Below are 25,491 nucleotides of genomic sequence, written 5' to 3'. Positions count from 1 at the left end.
AGCCTTCCTAGCCCACCTTCTAGTGTAAGCTGAGTGATCCCTTTATTCAGCTCCCAAAGAGTGGAATTCTCTTTCGTGGCATATTTAAGTTCAGTGTACTGAAGACAGTCACATCTGTCTGTTCTCAGTGGCTAACAGTCTAGAGTCTAGTCTGTACTCAGTCAGTGTTGATGGAATGGAACCAGTGTCTGTAACTTGTGTTTCCTTTGTGCCTGACTATGACTTTGAGCATTACACTACCTGGTTCTCTGTGTGTCCTGAGAACAAAAAATGAAGTCTGTACTCTATTCTTTTTCAGTCATAGTCACAGACTGATAGACATTTTTAGCATAACAGGTTAGAAATTTCCTTCTTCTTTTCCCCCCAAAAAATCTTGGTTAAAATCATAGAGAATTTTTTTAAAACTAATGAATGGAAAGAATATGCCGCATGTTGCCTCTTATGCTAGTGACACCTTTTCATTTTGTTGGACTTGATGGATTTTAACTCGGAATTTATTTTACTTTAAATCTGTCCTCTACCACAGGCTAACCCCTTGCCTGGGTGAATATTTAAAATTTTTAAATATATCATATTCCATTGGTTAGTGAGATGTGCATGTACTTAAAGATTTCTGCCTCACTTTAAGGAACATCCCAAGAAGACTTGTAGAGTAACATACATTCACCATTCTGTTCCTCTCCATTACCTAATCACATCACAGGGGTGGGGAGAGAGAACGTATTGTCTATTGGCAGACATGGTCATTTTTAGGATCAGAGCGTTAATTTTTCACACCTTTTTATAGTGCTTACATCATTCCTGCCTCTTCTACTTGGCTATTGCCTTAGTTTCCTATGACTCATTTAACAAGTTGCAACTCATGTAAAACAACACACATTTATCCTTTTATGGAGGTTATAAGCCCAGAATCAGATTTACTGGGCCCAATTAAAGCCCTCAGGGCACCCCCTCCTCCAGAGAGAATCTAGGGGAGAATGCATTTTCTTGCCTTTTCTATCTTCTAAAACTGAATTCCTTACATACCTTGGTTTCTGCTCCTTTTCTGTCTTAGAAGCATATGTCATTTCTAGCTTTGCAGTCACATTGCCCGAGTCCCTTTCTTCCATAGTCAGATCTTTCTCCACCTCCCTCTTAGGAAGACATTGTGGTCTTCTGCCATTCTTCTGCCCACCACAGCTTTTACCTGACCAAATCCTACAATACACCTTTCTCTGCCATGGCTTTTATTGATATATGAATTTATTTAGTGTCAATAATTGTCTTAACATTTTTAGACCCAGTTCAGAATTCTGATGTAGAATCATATTAAGTGAAGACATACAATTTGTATTAAATCTGACCACCAAATGGCAAATTTTGTCACTATAGTCTTAATCCTAATCTGAAATAATTTCCAGCCTAAATAGCTAACTATGCCTATTTAAAGTCAGTTATAAGTTTAAAGTCAGCTTAACTTTTATTACACTAGATCATTTGTGGTGAAAAATCCTACGCACAATCAGATATTTTTAGATTTATTTATGCATACAAGAACTATACAAGAACTGGGGTGTAGGCCAGAGATGCAGGGGATAAGAGGGTTCACCAGAGTTGGAGTGGGGAGCAGAGCAGATAGATCTATTAAAATACATTGCTGAGAGGAGCAGCTGGCAAGACAGGAGAGGTCTGCTGCGCCATGTGTGGGTCAGTTCCCTGGCAGGGGATTGAACTCTTGCCACAGTGGCTTGTGATAGCTTGATGGTGCTGAGACTTTAACCCCTGCACTGCCAAGGAGGCCCCCACACAATCAGATTTTTTAAGAATTGTCTTCTGAGCCTCTTTAATGGTCTTGGAAACAAGAAATTACTTCCTCTAGCTCTGAAGTCCACAGATAGGCATGTTTTAACAAAACATTCTTCCACTGTTGTATTGACTTATTTTTTGAGAAACTTGCTTGTAAGCATCCTAAATTTTATTGAGAGTGTATATATAAACAATTAAGATAAAAGGCATCAACTAATTATCTTTTTTTAAAAAAGATTTATTTATTTATGCATACAAGAACTGGAGTAAGGCCAGAGGTGGGGGGGGGGGCGGTGAGAGGATTCACCAGAGACAGAGTGGGGAGCAGAACAGGAGGAATGACTGTAATACACTGCTGAGGGGAGCAGCGGGCGAGTCAGGAGTAGTCTGCTGCGCCATGTGGGTAGCTTCCTGGCTGGGGATCAAACTCATGCTGCAGTGGCTGTGGACAGCTTCATAGGTTGTGTTTTAACCCCTTGAGCCACCAGGGAGTCTCCTCAACTAACTATCTTAAATGTTATTAAATATTGTTGATATATATATATTCTAATTATTTATTTAGAATTTCTTCTGAAGCTTGTTTCCTTCATGTTTTAATCCCAGGCAAGTACTAATCCTTGCCACTTTTATCCTGTGGTATCATGTAATATGTAATAGAAATAATAGGCACAGATGTGACAGTGTTATTATTCTGCTACTTTATTGTTTTGTTTTTCAAAATTATATATTATGGTAAGAGTTCAAACAATTTGTAGACATCAAAATAATTGCTAGTATTCTTTTTTTTTTCTCCTTTAAAGAAATGTCTGTTGAAAAGTTGGTGGAAATATAAATTTCGATGAATTGAATTTTCTGCTCTAACGATAAAATTTTTATGTATTTCCTCCCAGGCATAAAGATACAGGTATGCATATAGATACAGATGATAAATAAATATTTATATATATATAAAAAGTGGAATCATTCTTTATAGTATTTTTTTACCTCTTGCATTTCATGTAAAGTATCATATTGTTTAAATTGGTCTCCCTTTCTATCTATCTTCATACACCATTCCAATGTAAGCATCACTCCAAACCTTTTTTAATCAGTATATGTCTATATGTATATGTATATGTATATGTATATGTATATGTACATTATCCTGATTTTTCATGTAATGTTATATCCTTGACATTTTCAGATAGCATCAAAAATTCTTTGAAAACATTAATGGTCAGATAATATTCTACCTTTTTGATATTTCAGGTGGTTTAGCCAAATTGTCTCCCATTTTTTACTACTATAAACTACACTTTGTCAGGAATTTATAAGTCTGGCTTATGTCTCTGATTATTTCATCAATGTAGAATCATACAGTAGAATTGCTGAGTCAGAGGCTCTAAGCCCTTTGCTATTCTTGCTATCTATTTATCAAATAATTTTCTAAAAGGCCAGACCAATTGCATTCACTTAATGCAATTACTAAAATTCCTAATTAATTTAATTTTTGCTAATTAGCTTTAATTATTCCTGATGCTGTCTTGTTACCACCCTATCTTATGAGTAAAGTATATAGGTAATAAAATAGATATCAAAAACGTCATCTACTCTGCTTACTAATATTGGGGAGGGAAATAAACATGGGAGAATAAATATCATTTTTAAAGATGGTAGAAATCATTGAAAGAAACTGAAAATATCCTTTACCTATTAGCCTATTGTTCTCTCCCTTCCTATTTTGAGTAATTCTGATTAATCAATGCTGCAATAGAAAGACAATGAGAATAAAAGGAGCTCTCTTGGAGTTGTTTTATGTCCTTTACTAAAGTGCCATATATGCATTGTGACTTTCTGCTCCCTGAAAAAATTTGAGCCTGACCTTAAAAGGTTCTTGTAAAGACACAATCACTTGTAAAGTATGATATTCCTGGCGGGAATTATTGTTTTAACGAAAAGGTAGATCAATAGATAATAAAAACATATTTGGAAATTCAGAAACTCTTGCTCCCCTTTTAATACTTTAATACTTGCTCCTCTTTTAATTCTTTCGAGAGGTTTAAGAGATTGTTTTATAGAAAGAAGGCATTCTTTCCAATGACATTATATTTGATCCTTCTTTCCTTTTGCTTGCACCAAAGAAAATCTTGTCAGATCTGATACATTATTCTCTGAAGGTATGTTTGCATCATTTCCAATTAAATGTTTTAAGTCAGCAGTGTACGGTAAATTATCATAAATGTTATTGTAAGTTCAAGCTGAAATGTTAGCAAGGAAATTGCTATCGGGTAGCATTTAAACTCTTATTGACTCTGTATTTGCTAATGTCTGTGGTATGCATTACTTAGAATGATGAGCTACAGTAACTTCTAACTTGAATTAAAATATGGCTTGGGTCTCTCTTTTTTAGGTTAAAACAACATTTAAATTAAAGTAACATTTGCTTAGTTAGTCATCTCACTTTTTATCAAGCAAGTAGGCCATGAATTGGAAAAATAAAGTGTAATTATTTACCTAGCACTGTCAGAAAAGAAACAGGCTTGTCTTTTGTTGAGAACTATGGCATTCAGTGGATTGAGTAATAATGTATGCTTTTTATTACTGATGGACAGGAGAGCTAGTTGAAAGGCAGTAGAAACCAATTAAATTTTCAGATAGGATGTATGGGGAATATAACCAAAATGAGAATGCATACATTGTGCAAAAATGAAAAAAAAAGAAATTTATTCACTTTGAATAATCTATATATTTTTTTGAATCTCTAACTACTTGACCTTTAATTCGTTGATGGAAATAAGATGGTTTATTAATTAACAAAGCCTGAAATATCCAATACAGTGATACAATTATTTATGTATATATTGGCACATCACACATGTGAATATCTTGCATGTCAAACTTCTCTATATTTCTATGTTTGGTGAGCAAAGCATATAGCAAAGAAATGGTTGATGTAATTATGACTATGTTTCTCAAATTCTGGTTTCACAGCCTGACTCCAATGTGTTTGAAGAGTAAAATATTATTTCTTATAGCTACTGTAACTAAAGGGAATAAAAAAGACAGGTAGCAGAATATTACTGGGATGAAAAAAAGTGAGAGCTTCCAGAAGAAAGAAGACAGGATGGAAAAACAGTGTATAGTGTTTGACAAATGAGAAGGAAAACTATACAGAAAGTTGTAGTATGTAGGGAAATTATTTATTTAGTCTCATAAAAGAAAACTACGAAATAAAAGAATTATTCTGACCTAAATTATTATGTAATTATCATATGTAATTATGGCCCATTCAAATTCTATACATTCTGTGTCAGCTGTGACTCACAGATTTGTTAAGGTCTTTAATACCAATTCAGTCCATGGAGACAGTGTTCCTGAAATCAAAGCACTTGTTTATGCTGCTCACTTGAGTGCTGATCATACACTTGACTTTCTGACTTGTTTTGTCACTAAAATCATCAGTTCTAAGTTACATTTCATTATTTTAAAACCAAGTTTTCTAGGTAGAATACAAACCTGGAAAACAAGCAGTGTCCTATTTCTTGCTATCGTTCTCATGGACCTAGCAGTGGATCTTGCATTGTGGAGGACTCCGTATCAATGATTGAGAATAATATATAGCATTTTTCCTTTGCCCCATATTAAGAGATAAAAGTGAAAGAACACTGAAAGCATGCAGAGACTTGGGTGAAGTTTAGAAGCCTTGAAACATGTAGTTTATTAGGAAGTCATTTATGTTGGTCATGTTATGATTCTGAGATGGAGGACCGGTGCTTGTGAGTCAACATGGTAACAATATAAGGGGGAGTACTAAATGGAAAAAGAATCAGGTTATTTACATTTTAGAGATGGTGGTTCTAATGAGTAATGCACTTGAATTCATTCCAAAGTATATCCCTTGAGCTGAAAGTGTTTGCAGTCATAATTGCATGACCTGTGATAAATTGTCTTTGTCCCAAGACATTACAAAACTGGCACTGAGTCAAGAGCGAGTAATTGTAGGGGAATAGGAACCGTCTGGACATCTGCTAGAAGGCACATTCCACTGAAAGCTGAAGTTATGATCCGTTCTTGATTTGGTTGACTTGTTGATGACTTCAACCCTCAGTAGGTAGAGAAAATAGTCGAATCCCAACCAGGGTGTGGAAGTTCTGTGAGAGGGAAAATTTGATCATAGCATGTTAGAGTGTAAACTTAGGAAAAGGAATATATAAGAGGCAAGCATATACCTATACCACATTTCAGAAAGATAGATTTTCAAAATGTTTATTATAATATGTGTTTGATCATAAGATGAGATTTTAAAATACAGTTGTCTTCATCAGTCTTCCATTTACTTGTTCTTTCATTTATTAAGAAAAGCAGTGGTATTGGGAAGTTTTAAAGATAAAAGTGAGGTAAGACTTTGAAACTATGTTTTCCTTTTTGTTTGAGTACTTGGCTGATGCAGCAAGAATATGGTGCAGATAGGATATATCTTGATTTCAGTAAGGGATTTGACAATAGTTGATTTTTTTTAATAAATAAAAAAATTGTATACTGGATAATAGCATATTTGTTGGTGGTTTCAGAGATGGACCAAATCATTAGCACTCTCTTTTCTGCTTGAGTTCTTTATGTGAACTGAACAGTTGAATGGCTTCAGGTAGATAAACCAAATGAGCTTGCTAAATCTGAACTCCAGAATTATGCAAATTTGGTTAGTTGCTGTAGATAATGCCAGAGTAGGGCATGATGCCCCTGACGATACCTCCCCAGATAAGAAGTTATGAATTGAAGAATTAGAGTAGAATTCACAGTGTCTATTAAGCAGATTAGCGTTGAAGAGGAAGAGCAGCCAACCTAAGTTCAACACATCACAATTTCATTAACAGAAGGGACTCCTCATGCTAGTAGTTTGTTTATGGAGATGAGGAATCCAAGGCCTTCCCCCCTCACTCACCCCACTTTTTGTTCTTTCAGACCACTTATTTTAACCAAAATCTGTGCTCAACCATGGGCGTGGTTATGTGCTCTGAAGGAGTAGACGGCTCCATTTCTGCTTTCAGGAAGAAGGGTGCTAATTTCAGTCACTGCTTCTTTGGCATTCTCCTGGTACCATGGTGTTTGGTTTTGATTTTGCTTCCAAAAAGCTCTGAAATGGGTTGGAATAAATACATATATCAAATCAACTTCAGTGATACTGATAACTAACTCATTAAATACTAAGTAAACCCTAAGTCATATTAAATACTAAAATGCATAAAGATATATCAGTAATAAAATTTTATCAATGTAGAAATATCCTGAAGTGGATTTTCTCACTTTATCATATTTCCAGGGGAAAAGTCATTATATTTTAAAAAAATTATCTTTATTTTCAAGTTAATATCATGAAGTCCCAAATGAAATTATTTTGCACTTGTGAGTTTAGAATTCTTCAAATAAGTTCCAAAAACTATCTTTCATTATTTCTTATTTTATTTCATCTCAGCCAGAAGCATTCTCCACTCAGAAGTAGAGCTGAAATTGCCCATTTCTCTCCAGAATACATGAAAATTCCTTCAGGGTAAACACAGTTGCATTTCTCCAGTTGCGAGCCTTTCATAGGCCTAATTTTTAAAGAGTAAAAATCATCACTAATTCACAGAACATTTTCACAGCACTGAGCTCATAATCACCAAATTTAGAAAATAGGCGAACTCCAGGAGCTGTCTCAGGCAAAATTTTATTGCCTAAACCTAGGTCATAGTGTTGCCAAACACTGTAGCAGAGACTCTGCTATCCGATGTAAAAGGGTCTATACTTGTCCAAAATCTATGACCTATGAGTTAAGGCCAAATGGGAATAATATATAAGCAAAACTTTATTCTGGCCATATGCACTCTTCTCTCTTTGAGAGACAGTGTTGTCTCCTTGCAAAGTTCAGAAATTTGTAATGGTATCAGCCCCAAGCATATCTTATTCAGATGCCTTTTTCTTCACATCATATGTTCACATCTCTTCACTTGCATTCACCAGAATATGTTAGAGAAAGTTATAGAGAAAAAGTAGTGAAGAGAGGTGGTAACTGTGTGTGTGTTAGCGAGGGAGACAAAGAGGTACTAAATATATTCACATAACACATATATGTACATATCTATATACATGCATATGGAACTCTCCTATATATAAAACATATGCCATGTATATATACACATATGTATGTACATACACATATATGGAACTACTCTAAATTTTCATAACAGAAAATAGTGTTCTGCTGAATAATTTTTAAAGACATTCCCCCTCCCCAAACAATTAAATCACTGTCTCAGCTAACCTGCATAGGAAAAGTTACATCTTAAGGCCTTGACCCTAAGCAAAACCTGAAAATTAAATTTTTCTGTTAGGTGCCCTGTTACTTGTTCTTTCCCTAATGAAAAGAATGACTTATTTAATTTGTAAAATTAGATGAAAAAATAGTATCATTAATGAAGATTACATTATGTCCTTTATCTTCACTTTTTATTTTTCAATGTGTTGTGAATCCCCAGTGAAGAAGCCACTTAGAAAACTTATCTGAGACCCTAATCGATCAATAGGTTCATTGTTGATTGCTAGATATTGTTCCACTTCTAAAGAAAGGATTCTGACATGGTAATAAAGGGTTCGTTTCTTTTTCTTTTTCCATTTAAAATTTTCATCAGCTGGGAAATAAGTGACTTGATTTTAAGATTTAGAGATTTATGAACAAAAGGGAAATGTATTAGGAGAAAGGGAATTTATAGGTTATGTATTAAGTATATGGATGTATATAAAATATGTTTGGTAGGATTTAAAATATATTTGGCGTAGAGAAATAATTTTATAATTAGAAAGTTTTGTTAGTAAGAATATACCATAAACCAGTACATTCAGGGCAGGTGAACTAGACAAGGTCAATAGGAAGAAGTAACAAAGTTCTTGGGAGTTTTCTTGGACTAAGAGATTGAAGGAGTCAGTGAAACTATTTAGTCATCATTGGAGAGGGACTGGCTAAGAATGAAGTAAGGACATCTCTTAGTTGACCAAGTTTGAGACCCCTTCCACATATAGTATAAAAGCACAAAAATTAGAATTCAAAAACATATGTTCCAAAGAGCTGTTCTTCAGGGGAAGATGTAAGGAGGGCATGTTTTGGATAAATTTTTAAAGCGGACAAATAATGATTTTACGAGACTTGAAATTAAAAAAATTTCCTTGTTTGCTAGCTAAGTGAGGTACCATAGATGTTTTTTTTTTCTCAGAGTAGATATGTGGATATAGCCTGTGAACATAAACCAAATGTTTCTAAATCCACATGTATGTCTGTTCTGTCTTTTGTCATCAGGATATAGAGGAAACCCTGGAATATAAAAAGCAAAGTCTTTCTCTTGATGGTTTTATGCAAGTAAGGTGACTCATTGCCTTGTTTTCTTTGTTGTCAAATGTTGTTGAGCTGGTCAATGGAATAGAGTAGGGCCTCAGTACAAATGACAATATGGGGGGTAGATAATTGTGTTCTTGTATTGGTTAGAAGTTCAAAGGATCAAAGAGAATTCTGCACTCAAGGAAAAATAGGTTAAAAACAATAGCAGTAAAACATGAAAATATAAAAGTAGTGTGAAGCTCTGAATTTAGATTAAAAAATTCACTCCTGGAAGTGCTAAGTAGGAAACAATTGTTTTGATAAGAATTCATGTACAAAAGACCTGCAATTATTGTTTGAGTCCAACAGCAGCGTGGTTGTAAAAAATGCACAAGAAACTGTTTTTTGAAGTGCCTGTTCATTTAGAATACATTAAAAGAAAGTTCTACCATACTCTATTGTAGTCAGATCACATCTGGAATATTATGTTCATTGTAGATTTTGAGGAACATTGAAAAGCTAACTGCTAAAAACCACATTACATAATAAACACTTTTGTCATAATTATGAGACTATGAATAAGCTGCTTGAGGACAGTACTGTTTCACATCTCTTAAATACCAGTGTCTAGGTTTCATTCCATAACACTGAAGTATTCCATAAATATTTATTTTATAAAAAATGAATGAAATACTGAAGATTTCAGAATTGTTTAATTTGAAGACATGAGGAAAGTTTCAGATTTAAACTAAAGGAATTTGAATAAATTAATTATAAGTATCCCATTTAATTTTAGTGGTCTTAAAAGAGCCCAAGAATATGAGCTTTTGTTCAATATAATGACCTTTTTAGCAATGATATAAACCTTTGGGGAAAAATGCTTCTTGCTTAAAAGTAGTTCTTTTGGCAGATATATTTGAGGGTGCTACATAACTGTCTGTCAAAAAAAATCAGCACATTTGACCTTGCTTTAATGGGAAAATTGGACTACGTAACCTCTAGGATTCTTTCCAACTCTGAGAATGAGTTATTCCAATGAGTCTGTTATGACCATTGATTTTCTTACCTTCTGATTTTTGTGGTTTCACACACTGTTCCAAATAAGACATCCAATTTATATTAGCCATGTGTAATCTATGCCTCATCAAACTGCCCTTCACGTTTAAAAAATTTAAATGATTGAAAATATATATCTTCTTTAAAAATATTGAAAACAAATAACATTATCAATCATCTTGATTAGTTAAAGAACATCATAGGTATATTCTAGTAGAGACTTTAAAAAATCATAATTAGTAGATATCTTATTTCACAAAGGAACACAAAAAACAGTTTTTAGGTTTCTCAATACTGAAAATGACTCCATTAGCTAATGGCAAAATAATCACATTTTCCTTAAAGCAAGAAATATTTTTGAAATATTGATTAAGAGGAAAATGCCAGTGTTTGAATCATTTATGTCTCCAGTTAGATTTAAATACGTCTTGAAGAATTTCAAAATGATTGTCACAAACCACTTAAATGTTCAACATGAACTTCTTACCCACTAAATGAAAAAGCTAACCAGATTATGTTGCATTTAGAATTTCTCAGCCTAGAAGTTAGCATGTTGTGGTTCAGAATTGAGTCTTGAGCTTTTGTATTGATTCCCAGAATAAGGGAGAAAAAAATACTTCTTTAGTAAATGAATTCTTAGAGAGATAGTGAGAGAGAACTCCTGAAGGATTGATCTGAGCTTTATTGTACCAAGAGCCTCCAGTCATAAATTACTGGCACACAAGCAGGATTCGTTGTATCATTTCTATTGTAATCAGCTGCTTTTTCCACTCGTCAAGGTTGACTCGATCATATTGTGTACCTCTTGGATATCAAAGACATTCATTTGCTGTCTTGAGAGCAGGACTAGTATTCTCTTATGACCTAGACCTCTAACTTGGGGGAAGTATCATGATCCACAATGTGACTGTAAGGGTGTTCTGTATGGGATTTTTTTTTTTTCAAGTGTAAGTTTCAAAATTTGAAATTATCCAGCTTCCCATTTTTTTGCTCTTTGAGGAGTAATATGTATCAAATATCCATTCTGGGGATCTAGCTTTTAAATGACCTTTTCAGTACTCATCCTTTTGCTCATTTTGATTTGCTCAGATAAATTACAACCACCTGGCCTTTTGTATTAAAGAAGGTTACATACAAAATTGACCTTTTGATACTTACTGGGAGAGCTAGGTTCATTGTATTTGAGATTAACTGCTGTTGCTATTTTCTGGGTTATGTCTTAAATAACTTTATTTAAAGATGATAATGCATGTTTGTTCCAAGTTACTGCAAACACCATATGTATGGACTCTGAGCAAGACAAAGAGAAGTTATGTATTAAAAAATAATGAATCTGATTTATTTAAATACTATGGTGCCTGATGATTTACCTGTGTTATTTCAATTTCTCTTCACCTTGACAAGCGAAGATTACCTTGACCATTTTGTGCCTTGCCATTGTGCTTATTAAGACTTGGCCTTTTCTCCTGTCTCTAAAAGATTTTTAAGTTCAGATTTGCCCCAGGAGCACACTACTTGCTGTTTTCTCTGCCTGAAGTGTGCTTTGTGGACTTTCTTTGTTCCATTCACTTACTATTTCACTTGGTTTCCTACATTTTTCTTACCTCTGCATAGGTAAGAGTAGGTCTTATGACCATTCATGTAAGTGATGTGCATTGCTTCTAATCTAAGGCTTGAAAAATCTATACAAGATCCACTAGTCACTTTTCTACTTTTAAGCTCAAGAAATCCTTGGGTTGAGGTTGATGAGCCACAAGATTGAAACAGTCTATATTGCTAAATTAGCATGTAAAGAGTTACTTGGACCTGTTGAAGATGCTATGTGAGCAGGAAGTACAGTTTTTTGTGTTAAACACCTGATCTTTGGGAGATGCACACCTATTCAAGCATTCAAGGTCTCATGTCAAATGTCATTTTATAGGAGACCTTCGGTAGCCACCTTTTAAAGCACTCTCTCCTGCACTGTCTCATTTTCTTCAGACTATTTCTTCTTATATGTAGTGATTTTTTTCTGTCATAGTTTTATTTATTTGTTTACATATGTTGGACAAACAAGACTACATGCTGTAAATTATTAATTTTAAATGCCCAGAATAACATGTATTTCATTTTCCCTTTCTTTAAAATGTCAGCAAGTGCAAATGAAACAAAACAAAATACTGCCTGGCAAAGGGTCGTTATGTTTCCTCTTGCTCACCAGAATGATCTTGTACGAAGCAATAGCCAAGTTTTTACTCTTCAGTTTAATCCATTCAGCATGCTTTCTTTTATCGGAAGTGAGATCATCTTTGGCAAAGTCTGAATCGGTGATGCCATACAGATCAACAATAAAAGGATTAAGGACCCAAATTTTCATTTTATAATTGCTTGTAGTAACCGTTAACATTTCTGCAATATTTTTTATACATTTCAGGTTTTTGTCTACTAAGAAATAGCAGTTGCTTTTAAATCTAAGCTACAAAACTAATCCCTTCAACCAGAATGTTCCCTCAGTTGTCTACTCAGTCTGCTGGTAGATGGTCCAGTAGGAGTCATTAATATTTTTTCATAGCATAGATGAGCTTGATGAATGGAATCAGAAGAGTCCTTTCATGTTAGTTTCTAGAAAAGTAACTGGCACATCACAGGAGTTTTCTGATCATTCATTTTAATGAATGAAATGATTACAACCAGATACTTACCAAATTGTTCTAAGAAGAGAGGGGATCCAGGGTTTGAGAAAGGGAGAGAAGAAGCAAGGAGAGAAGAGTAAAGCCTGTCCAGATTGTTAATGTAAACCCTTGAAGATTCATATTTTGGAATACCAAAGAAAGATGAACTTCAAAATCTGCTTCTGTTCCTTTATTAAATACCTTGTCAAGCTAGAAAGACTTCACTGAGAATTGTTTTCTTCTTGCTAGTGCATGAAGAGATATACCACATGACATACAATCATACTTCTTTTTCCCATTAGTGAACTAATAAATGTTGCCAAATATAGCATAAAAGGAAATGTAACAGGTATATCATCTGCATATTCATTTGCAGGGAAACCCATCTATTTACTATTTTAAGATATAAATAATTTTCTTTTGTGAAAGTGTTCACAAGATGGAATTAATTAACAGTGAACAGACACAAGGTCAATGAAAAACAGGAATTGACTGTGCAGGACATGTTAGTATTTCATGAGACTAGAGAGAAAAGATGAAACTACCAGTCTTTCCTAATTTGCATTGAAATATTAACAATTTCTGGAATGTACATGATAATTGACCAAAGATATTATTGTACTTGCCTTTGCTCCACATCACAAACTAGCTTGATCTTTCCATACGGAATGGTTTTACCAAGGTCTATTATTGGCATAAAACTTAACTGATTTGAGAAGCAGCGTTTTGGGATGCTTCTAGATACAACTTACATATAAAATAAAATTCAAATTTTGATAAATTTCCATCCCTTTGAAATTAAGGTTACTTTTCATGGAGGATTATAGTGATTGTCTATGGACAATTTTCAAGTGCTTTTTCCATTTTCATGGCTTTAAACTCAACTGGGAAGGATTGTGCCATGTGAGAAGTATGATTAAGCTCCCATGATGTTTAAGTAAGAATGCATCATCTTGAGTACATACAGATAAACAAAGATAATACATTCTTGAAATATCTATAAAAGTGAGATACATTTTCTTTAATTGCTGTTAGTAGAAAACTTTTAATACCTTATTACATGGAAATGATGGTGATGTTCTCTAGTCAGATCATATTATTTGTGCCACTGCACTCTTAAAAATTTGACAATTTCAGAGTTCCATGAGCCTTGTATAACATGGAAGGTGTTATCTAAAATCAATACATAATTGTACTAAGGTAGAGAACAACCAAAAAAGAAATCAGGAAAAAACTCTAATATATGGAGATAGAACAACACACTACTGGACAGCCCTTGGATAAATGAGGAAATCAAAAAAGTAATTAAAAAAACAACCAACCTAGAGATGAACAAAAATGCAACCTATCAGAACCTAAGGGACATAGCAATCGTAGTAGTAGGCAGAAAGTTTATAGCAGTACAAGTGCACCATGAGAAGCTAGAAAGAGCTCCAATAAATACCTTACCTCTTACCTCAAGGCATTAGAAAAAGGAAAGAAAAAGCAAAGCTAGTAGAAATAAGGAAATAATAAAAATTATAGGAGAAATAAGTGAAATGGAAATCAAAAACATAATTCAGAAGGTCAATGAAGCCAAATCTGTTTCTTTGAAAAAACAAATACACAAACCTCCATCTAGACTCACTAAGAAAAGGGAGAATAATCTAAGAAATAGAATATGAAACAGAATAGGAGAAATTATGACATTTCAGAATATAAGGGATCACAAAAGATTACTACACACATCTGTATACCAGCAAAATTGAATAACCTGGATCAAAGGGAGAAATTCTTAGGAATCTACAACTTTCCAAGAAGAACCAGGAGTATAGATCCTGAATAGACCAATCACAAGAAACAAAGTAGAAAGAGTAATCACAAGTCTCCCCAAAAAGCAAAAGCCTGGGCCCAGATGGTTTCACTGGTTAGTTTTATCAATTCCTTCTCAAACACTTCCAAAAAGTAGAGTAAGAGGAAACATTTCCACATATATTTTATGAGGTCAACATCACTCTGAAACCAAAACCTGACAAATCACACACACACACACACACACACACACGACAAACCAATTTTCCTGATGAATATAGAAGCAAATATCCTCAAAATAAATCTTCACAAACCAAATTCAACAATGTATCAAAAGGATCATTTATTATGTCCAAATGCAATTTATTCCAGGGATGCAGGGATGCATTAACATTCAAATATCAATCGTTATAATTCATCATATCAAGAAAAGAAAAGTTAAAAATCATATGATTTTATCAGTGCTTGCAGATAAAACATTTGATAATTCAACATCCATTTAGATAACATATCTAATAAAACTGGGAAATAAATAAACCTCGAAATAATAAAGGCTCTATAAGACAACCCAAAGCCAACATCATATTCAGTGGTAAAGGACTGGAAACTTCCTCTAAAATCTGATGGAAGGATGTCCACTTTCACCACTACTATTCAGCATAGTATTGGAAGTCCTAGGTAGAGCAATCAGAGACAAGGACATAAAACAAACCCAAACTGTGAAAGAAGAAGTAAAGCTATCACTATTCTCAGGTGGCATGATAATATAAATGGAAAACCATGAAGATGCCACTAAAAAGCTAATTGGAATAATAAATCAATTCAGTAAAATGGCATTGTACAAAATCAGTTTGCAAAAACCAGTTGCATTTATTTCTTTATGCAAGCAATGAGTTAGAAGAGAAAGAAATCAAGAAAACAATCCCACTCACAATTACAACACAAAGAATTAAATACCTAGGAATAATCTTAACTAAGGAGGTGAAGGACCTACACAGTGTCTATCAAGGCTCCAATGGCATTCTTTAAAGTAATGGAACAAACAGTAATGAAATTCATATGGAATCACAAAAGACCCAAAATAGGCAAAGAAATTCTGGCAAAAAAGAGGAATTGTGGTGTTTCACACTCCTAGACTCAAACTATACTACAGATCTATTGTAATCAAAACAATATGGTACTGGAACAAAAACAGACACATATGACAAATGAAATAGAATTGAGAGTCTAGAAAGAAACCCAAACATCTATGGAGAGTTAATTTACCACAGAGGAGGCAAAAATATACACTAAAAAATGGAGAGTATCTTCAACAAATGATGTTGGGAAAACTGGACAACTACATGCAAAAGAATGAAATTAGATCACCATCTCACATCTTACACATTGACTGAAAATGGATTAAAGATATGTAAGTAAGACCTAAAACCATAAAACACACATATCAAAGGGTATGTAGTAGTATTCAAAAACATATTAATAATTATAGTTCATTTTATTATAACTTGCCTTCACTCACAATTGGATATTTCAGATTTTTATATTTCAATTCATTCATTGTTCATTCCTCAAATACTATTCCAACTACATGCTATGGTGAATAAAAGAAAGAAATAAAAAAATACATTTTTTGCCTTAAAGAAAATTTCAGAAAATCATAAAAATATAAAGAGGTAACACTATATAAATAGGTCGTGGAAGACATGACCGCTTCAAATTTGGGGTGAGGTAGAAGGACATTTGAAGATGGGGAAGATGGATGAACCGAGATGTAGAAGACAATTGTGGACCAAGTTTATTTTTGTGTTATTTAGTGGGTGTGGTTTAAGTAATTTTATCTTAAAATCTGCTAGAGATTTGTATGTCTTTGGGGTGATTGGAAGTGTGGCTCTTTGAACATTGAGAGTAATACAATATTTGATGTGGTACTACTGAATGATGAATCGATACACTTGATAGAATCAGTGACATTCTTAGTTGTCATATTTAAGCATGGAATTTCATATTATTTTTAATTTCATGGTTTTTAAAGAGATTTTGAATAATACAACAGTTATATGGACAATAAACAGATTCTAATGACATCTCTTTAATTTTTAAATTTTCTTCACAACAACGTTTTTGGCAGCATGATTACAATCTATTGTATTATGATCAATTTGTTCTCTTGGCTTTATCTTTCTGCTGAATAATTGGCAATAGCAGATTAGTTATAAAGCACATCATCTGTTGTTTGACTTCTTATAGATGTGCAAAATGTTAAAATTCATTTTATGTAAAAGTCACAATCACAAAATATATTATTTTTGCAAGTCCTTAAGAAAATACTCTATTTCCCTCTAATATTTTATTGCGTTTCTCTCATTCTTAGTCACAAATGGCAGAAAGCAGTTCCAAATCTAAACTCATTTTTACCACAATCATGACATTTTCCAACTGCCTCATAAATTTGTGACATTTGTTAAAAGGGAGATTAGTAGAGCAAAATGTGTCACTAGTGCTGAAGAAAGCGGACGTGTGATAATTAGTGTGCCATCTTCAAAGACAAAATTAGTGCTTGAAAATTAGCATAATAATTGTTCCATTGAACAGTTATTGAGTGCCCACAAATGCCAGTGTATGTGTTGAGTGGTCCAAGTGCATTATCTCTTTATTCCTTATGATATTATTGCTAGTCCCACTTTTAGAGAATAAACCTTAGAAAGTTCTACATAATTTGATTATAGTCCAGTAGGTAATGAGTGAAGAACATGGGATTCGGAACAAGTCCTCTGAGGTACAGGTGTCGGTGTAAACCCTGTTAATACCCCTACTTTACAGATGAGAAAGATTAAGATTAGAGAAGTCAAAATAATTTGGATGAGATCACACAGCTAAGAAATGGAAAAACCGGTACTCAAACATAGGCTGTTCTAACTCCAGAGTGTAGCTATATTGCTGCCAGTTTTTGCAGTAAATTTTGATATAATTTAAGTTGTAAGCATGCTATTTATATCTCCAATTGTTTTGATGCAGAGGTAGCAAAATTCGGGCAGTAATGCATATAGATGTTAACTGGCAAGAGAGACAATGATGGCTGAGAGCCATAATTGAGAAGCAAAGAGAATCTCACTTTATTCCATTTTATTATTTTGGGGCCATCACATCATAGCAAGTGTGTTTCAGGAGGAAGAGATTTTCCCTTCCTAAGTTTCACAATAAGAACATTTGCATTGATTTCCCAAAGTCAGAAACGCAGTGTGTCAGCCAGAGGCCATGAACTAATCCTCTGCTAAGTGACCCAGAGTAAATTCATTTGACTAATTCCCTATTTGTATCTGTTACTGTACACTACTTTGTGGCCTGATGGAGGATAAGGATAGAAAAACTGGAAAGGAGGTGCACAACATCAGAAACCTGGCTCACACAATGCCAGGAGGTGGAGGTAGAGGGATTAACACAGCCAATAACCCAGCAGTGGGAACTAGGATCCTTCAGCGCCAAGGCCTAGATCACAAAGCTCAAGACCCATGCAGGTATCAGATGCTGCAGGGGGTCTCAGGAGTGCAGACCTGAAGGTGAAGATATAGAGATTGAGGCCATTGTAGATATCTGGCCCCTTTCAAATTCTACATAGTTTATTCATAGTTAACTACAAACATGCCACTTCATGAAGGAGTGAGCCCCTCCCGTAGAGAAGGAGACTATATCAGTGCAGTCTCTGCACTGGCACAGGACAGCAGTCCTTCTGCCTGCCTGTACCTGTGCAGGTGCTCCTTTTCCCCACTCTCTGTGCCTCTGCAGGGCAGCAGCCTTCCTGCCAGCCCGTGACCTGTACCCTGCTGGGGCTTCTCTTCACTGACCCCCCTCAGCACAGGCAGCTCTCCTCAAGGCCGCCCGCCTGTGGCCACGCAGGCTTCTCAGCAATCCTGTCTCTTTCAGGGCAGCCCTTTCTGCCCGTTTGTGCCTATGCAAGTGTCCTTTATTCTTCTCTCCCTTTTATAATAAACCTGCCCTTTTGGATATAACTAACGTCTGTGTCGTGGAAACACTCGCCTGAGAATTGCAGGTGCTGGTGAAAGGGGAACTCTGGTGAAACCTTTCTCTGAGTGAATGCAAGGACCGCACTCTCCAAAAACATCACGCCCTACTTATTTTTATTTTACCAAATCTTATTTTGCAAATCTTTAGTCTTGGAAATTTATTCTTTTTAATGAACTTGGAATATTCATAGATTTATATTACAATTTGTGGTATTGATTATGCATTAATTACATCATGTAATTCTTTCACTTTTAGGTATAGGGAAAAGGTTAAGAGGAAGCAGAAGCTGTTCATTTTGTTAAAAATCATTATATGTCAGTTATAAGCTAAGGAGAAGTAGGACAAATGAAGAAGCTTTTTAGTACATTTGTTAGAAAATTGTGTTTCAAGTCAAACTAGAATTTATAATTTTCCCAAGGCTGTTAGTGTATTACTATGGGAAAGGTAGTTGGGGTATGTGTGTCTGTGTCTGTTTCTGTGTCTGTGTGTAGCTGTTTTCCAGAGACAAAGAGCATGGTAATGTCTACACTTAGTATTGTTTGGCATTTAAAATAACAAGTTTGCGTTTTGCATAGAGACAATATTCAGATCTATCAGTTACTCCTATTGAGAGTGGTACAAAACAAGATTTTACATGCCAGCAGCTATATGTTTTATAATGTAATTTTGAGTTTATCTGAAAGCGATTAATTTGGAACTTTAGAACTTATTTATATTTTACATTGACAATGTTTTTTAGCACATTTCTAAAAATATATATAACTCAAGAGCTTAAACATGTACGTTCTAATACTTGCCTTCTTTTTATCTTATATTGGCACCTGGGCGTTCCCTTACAATAACAAAGCAAGGCCTGAAATTATAATTTAGATTTCATGAACACTTACTAATGAGATGCAAGTGTTAAAACAAAAATGTTAAATAAACTGCCATCAGGTGTTGGCTTGTATTCCTTTATCATGTGAAGGGGAATACTGTGAATGATGCAGTACAGTGATACATACATTTCATTCAAAGACCAGTTGTTAATGTTTTAAGTTAATGCCAGTGAATCTTATAAATCTCTGTGAATAATGAAGCCATTCATTGTATTCAAGGATTTTGCCTTTCTTCAATGGTGTGATTTTCTTCTCATTTGAAAGAGTATTTAATTGCATCGCTCAACCACTTTTAATATTTAATAATAATTTTATTAGCTGTATAGCATGAGAAGAGCAGGATTTGCAATATCTGCTGCTGGTCATCAATTTTTTTCTTATCATGACTTAATGAATATTATAATTACAAGGAAAAGCAGAAATATAAATTAGCTTGCTAGTTGGTTGGGACTTGCTACTTTATTGGTTTTAGCTTGGGCAAAGCCCAGGATAGGCATGAGGAGAAACAAATATGAAAACCCTGGTATGGGGTTTCATCATCCCTGATTTTAAATAATGAGCGCATAGAGTTTGAATAAAATTATAAACACTACCGATAACAATTCCTGCAGGTTCCATAGCAATTGACAAGGGTTCTTGACAGGTATATGTTCCTTTAATCTCTGTTAATGTGAGTTTTCATTGGCTTCTCTTAATTATTTTTACTGTTACTTGCTTTCAGCTAAGATAACGCATGAGTTATTTTGAGTGGTAGTGCTTGGCATATTATCATCATAACAGCACTTTTTACTTAAGTTGCACCTTCTTACCTAATGTTTCCAAAGTGTATTTGATTACCTTTCACTAGGCTGATGGGATGAGGATGGGAAAATTCCTTTGTAGGCAACATACATTGAAAGCCTTTACGGAAGAATAACTCAAATCATGGGGGAGAAAATCTTCATTTTAGTCATCTAGATACAGATATGTGTATTAGAGGATTCTTAATTTTTGAGGGCCATTTGTTCAAAAATTGAACCAGATATTATTGAATTTTGTATGTTTTTAAACCTATTTTAAAACAAATCATTTTTAACCCCCTGCAGCAACTGCTTCGAGAACGACAGCAGATGGCCAGCCGTCCCTTTGCTTCTGTTGATGTAGCACTGGAAGTGGGAGCTGAACAAACAGACTTTCTGCGAGGGCCATTAGAGGTAGGAGCAGTAAGCTGAAAGGGTCCATTGCGATTTGCATATTTATATTGCTTCTCTAATCTGCATCTGCTTGTGAAGCCAAACAGAGTCTGATTATCGAGAGTTGACAAGATTCAGCTACATATGTTATGCCATTTTCAAGGCACATAGTTTTAGTAGTATGACATGAGCTGTAACAAAAGCCACTGGAGAATCTATTAGCCTAGGCAAGAGTGACAGACTGCTCACCTAACAGCCCTTCCCTGACAGATAGGAGCAGGAGGGATTTAAGACAGAGGTATTGTGGAAGAAACAAAGCACCTATATTTAGTCCCTGGAGTGCCCGATGCCCCTTAGTTAAAGAGTTACATCTATCTTTATCAACAAAGTTGACTATTAAAGGTGAATGGACATGAGTTGCATTTTAATTACACGGTTTCATTTCTTAATGTCGAGAAGTATAGAATATAGTGAAATTTTGGTGTGTGGTTAATGACTGTGTTAGTCTTTTATTGCAAATGCTGAAATAGAGTATGGTGAAACAGAAATCATTATGTGCAAGTAAATGTACAATAGAATCCCGATATAATACATGAAATGGTTTCTGAAAATAAAAGCCCCAAAGAAGAAAATTTCACAGATTGTGATTAATGACTAATCGGAGCATTTTGAGCCATAGTAATTTAATTGTATACGTATTGTTTTTTATTTATATTTTGTACATGGTAAGATGTTGAAAGATTTAAAAAAATGTCGAGTGGAGGTGTTTTATTTCCTTTTTAAAAATGCCCTTATGTGACTAATTTCATGTTGCTATTTTCAGATTTTGCTTTTCTTCAAGGAAAGCAAAGAATGTAAAACAGATGCCACCAAAAACCTAGGTACAAATATAATAGATTCTATCTGCAACATTTTTAGTTATTCTGAAAAAAAAGTATCAGACCTCATGAATGCTATTCAAAGAGCCAGTTTTTAGAGAATAGTTCCCTATGAATTTTTTTTTTTTTTAGCTTTGTTTACTACTTTAGGTCACAGGTTGCCATGGAACTTAGCACCTTAGGAAATCTGTGTGTATGTCTTGCACCGCGTGGGGAGAAACTAAGAGAGAAAGAATAATTAGATCAAAATTTCATTGCGTATTCTCATTTCATTTTGATCCCTTGTTTGAAATAACTTACATAAAACCATATCAAATAGAAAACTTCAACTATTTGAATCTAAATTCTCATTTTTCCCCACCTGTTTGAAACTTTTTCATACACTCTAACAAGCGAATAATAAATGAAATGATATATCCTTAATTAAGCCAAAGAAGAACAGGAATAATCAAAAGAACACATACACAATGGAATATTACTCAGCAATCAAAAAAGATAAACTCAAGCAATTTGCAGCAACATGGATGGAGCTGGAAGGGATCATGTTCAGCTAAATAAGCCAGAAAGAAAAAGAAAAATACCGGATGGTCTCACTCATAGCAGGAATTTAGGAAATCTAAATAAGGGACCAGGAAAAAGACTAATTATAATAAAGTAAAAATCAAAATCAACAAGCAACTATGAACCAGAGACACACTACGGTGTTTGGGGGAAGAAGGGAGTAGGATCAAAACAAGTGGGGTGGGAATTGTTGGGGACTATAACCAAGATGAAAGTGCATACAATGTGCAAAAATAAAAAATGATGTGAAAAATATATAAAATAAAAATATGAAAAAAAAAAGAACTGGAAACTTGCAAACTTAAGGAACAAATGTCATTAACATATTATGTGTCACTAGTTGTCAGTTGCTGTTCACTAGCATTTATGACTGTGTTGTTAGATTTATAATCATCCTATCTCCCCGCCCCCCAATTTTATTTCCTTTGTCTTTGTGATAATTTGAACCTTAAATTTTATTCTGTTGTGTTTAAAATTTTCTACCTGTACTTTCTTTAAATCCGTATTCATTAGTAGTTCAGTTATTCCTTGATTTCCAACCTCTCTGTATCCTTTTGTTTTACACCTACCCTCATAGGAAGAATGGTCAGCTTTTTATTTTTCCCATTTTGTGAGTCTGACTTTTGATTGGTATAGTTTATTTATTTTGACAAAAATTACCATTCTACCAAGGCTTTTCTTAGCTGCTCCATTATATGTGGTGGTGATGTTACTACCTTACTTCTTCCTGGTTCTTTGACCATATTTATTTTGGAAAAATTTGTTTTCACCTACTAAATTGAACATTACACATGCTATGTTTCTGATCATTACCCCTTATTATCAAGATTCACGGTGATGGTTATTGTTCTCTATCAATGTCTAAAGCTTATAAATACATATTCCTGCCCTGCCCACCTCAAACAAAATTAGCATTTAATCGTATTCCAGTTCCCTGTTCATTCCCGCCATGTTAATAATGCCTAGAAGTTTTGATTAAGATATTATGGATATACTTTTAACTTTATTATGGCGTATTTAAATAATAGTGAGGGTCTCCCGGATGGCACAAGGGATTAAGTCTCAGCACTGTGAAGCTATCAGCAGCTACTGCTGCGTGAGTTGTCTCTCCGGCCAGGGAGCTACCCACATGACTCAGCAGACCTCTCCTGACTCGCCTGCTGCTCCCCTCAGCAGTGTGTTTCAGTAGAAATGCCTGTTCTATTCCCCACTCTGTCTCTGGCAAATCCTCTCACCCCCCACAACTGTGGCCTACACCACAGCTCTTGTATGCATAAATAAATAAAATTAAATCTTAAAAAAAAATAGTGCGCTTTCTTTACTATCCCTTACCTTTTACATTTAGTTGCTTGCTCCTGCTTTTCTTTCATTTACCACTAGAGTAAATCCTCCAAAAGAAAAGAAATTCACATGGTTGTACTCTTTGAGACCGTAAATGCTTACTGATATATTTATTTTGTCCTCATTGTAAATAGTAGTTTTTTAGATAAAAATTTCAGCCTCAGTGTTCTCTTTTTAAAAACTTTAAAGAAGCTCCATTGTCTCAAGTCTGATGTCAGTTTGATCCTTTGTCCTTTGTAAATGATCATATTCTTTTTGGAATCTTTCACAAGTTTCTCTCATTTCTCAGGCTTCTAAAATTCTGTCTGAAGTGTATATACCCTCCTGTTTGGCACTCTGTGCACCATTTAAGTCTGTAGGCTTGTAACTTGGTATAAGTCTGGCTGATCTTTGGTTATTCTTTCTTTAAATATTTCTTACTTTATTCTTTCTCCTGAAATTCCCATTACATTGTCCTTCATCCTCCTTTTATCATCCACATTTCTTTTATGTTTAAATTATTTCTTTTTAAATTGTGGTAATGTTGGTTTACAACACTGTGTGTGATACAGAGATATAGAGTTGCCACTTTTCAGATGTATGTCACTAAACCTGACCCACCCCCAAGTCACCCATCATCATGGACCATAGTCCATTGGGTCCCCTGAATCCCTGATCTCCACCTATATCCCTACCTCCTGTAGCCTCAACTCTACAGTCAGACCTGTAGGGTTTTTCTGAATCATATAAATTTCTTAAAGTTTCCCTCATTATTTTCACTTTTTTATCTCTTCCTCTTGCCTCTAGGGATATTCCTCAACTAGTTTTACCATAAGAGTGTGTCCTTTCTGCTTGTAAACCCACTTGTTGACTGCAATTACATAGTTTGTGGTAAATACTTGTCTTGGTTTTCCTTCATAACTGCTATGATGGCTTCATATTTTTAATACCCTTTCTCATTGTCCTGAAACTACTTATTAATATTCCATTTTTCTTGTGCTTTTTCCTACTTCTTTCTTTGATGGTGCTTGCATTCTTTACAGATTTCCTTTACTTTTTTCTATGTACTCATTTTATTTTAGTTACTGATATCCACTTAGGAAGAGGGATAAAACCCTTGAGTCTAGATTGTGCTGTCTCAGGTAACTTAGTGGTTGGAGGTTAAGAAGTTGCCTGTGCTGTATAGTCCAGGCTCAGTCACTGCTGATGATTTTCGAGTTTCTCTCTACAGTCCCTTCCACTGTAGAGAACTTTCCAGTACCTTCCCCAGGCATTATTCTTATCAGATGGTGAAATTTCCAGGTCAGTGGTTGAGGCTGGGCGGGAATGCTTAGGTGCTGTCCAACCTCTTGCACATAGCCCTAGTGCCACTCTTCTGTTAATTGGAAACCATGAGCTGCACTGGGCTGCTTCTGCAGCTTTGCTACCCTGCAGCAGGCAGGGGTAGGCTTTGAACCCTCCAGGACAATCTGGAATCTGCACCTCTCCCACTAGAGGCCAGTCCATATGCGAGGCCTAACTGCTTTCTACATTTCCAAGTGTTTCTCTGTGGTTTTGTATGAATTGATGAGTATGGCCTAACAGTCATCAAGTGCTCTGTCTTCTGTGTTCTCTCTGTTTCAGCTCAGGGGAAGGAACAAGTGACTCATGCTGGCTTGTCATTTGTTGGCTGCAGGATGTGCAAAGGCTTTCTATTCCACAAAGCTTTGCACTAATATTATATTCTAGTTCTGTTTCTCACTTTTATTACTCAGCTATATAAATAACTTATGTGCCTCTATTTCTCTTGTACAACTTGTTTGCATTGAATTGCCAAAGAAAATTATTTAACTATATACTCTCATTTAAAAAGCCCCCTTTATCTGAGAATCAGGTTCTATTTATTTATTAATGTATAATGTTGGTTTTTTGGAAATAGTTTTACTAAAATATAATTCCTACACCAAATAATTTATTCATTGAAATTGTACAATTTGATGGGGGGTTGTATATGAAGAGTTAGGTAACCATCATCAAAATCAATTCCAGAGCATTCTCACCACCTCCATA

The 25,491-nt window shown here is 34.7% G+C and overlaps 1 protein-coding gene across 1 annotated transcript in view; it reads left to right on the top strand.

The window, feature by feature from the left end:
• ATRNL1 (attractin like 1) overlaps positions 1-25,491 on the top strand; it is a gene marked incomplete at both ends in the record, with an annotated part of 464,603 nt that overhangs the window by 248,771 nt on the left and 190,341 nt on the right. Inside the window, one exon of the mRNA XM_084245317.1 lies at positions 20,597-20,704. Coding sequence (XP_084101443.1) covers positions 20,597-20,704 — 108 coding nt within the window. The remainder of the gene's footprint in view (positions 1-20,596; positions 20,705-25,491) is intronic.

The sequence above is a fragment of the Talpa europaea genome (assembly GCF_964194135.1).
Source record: "Talpa europaea genome assembly, chromosome: 10".
In the NCBI taxonomy this organism is placed as follows: Eukaryota; Metazoa; Chordata; class Mammalia; order Eulipotyphla; family Talpidae; genus Talpa; species Talpa europaea.
Note: the sequence above shows the minus strand (reverse complement) of the source record. Positions and strands in the feature narration are given on the sequence as shown.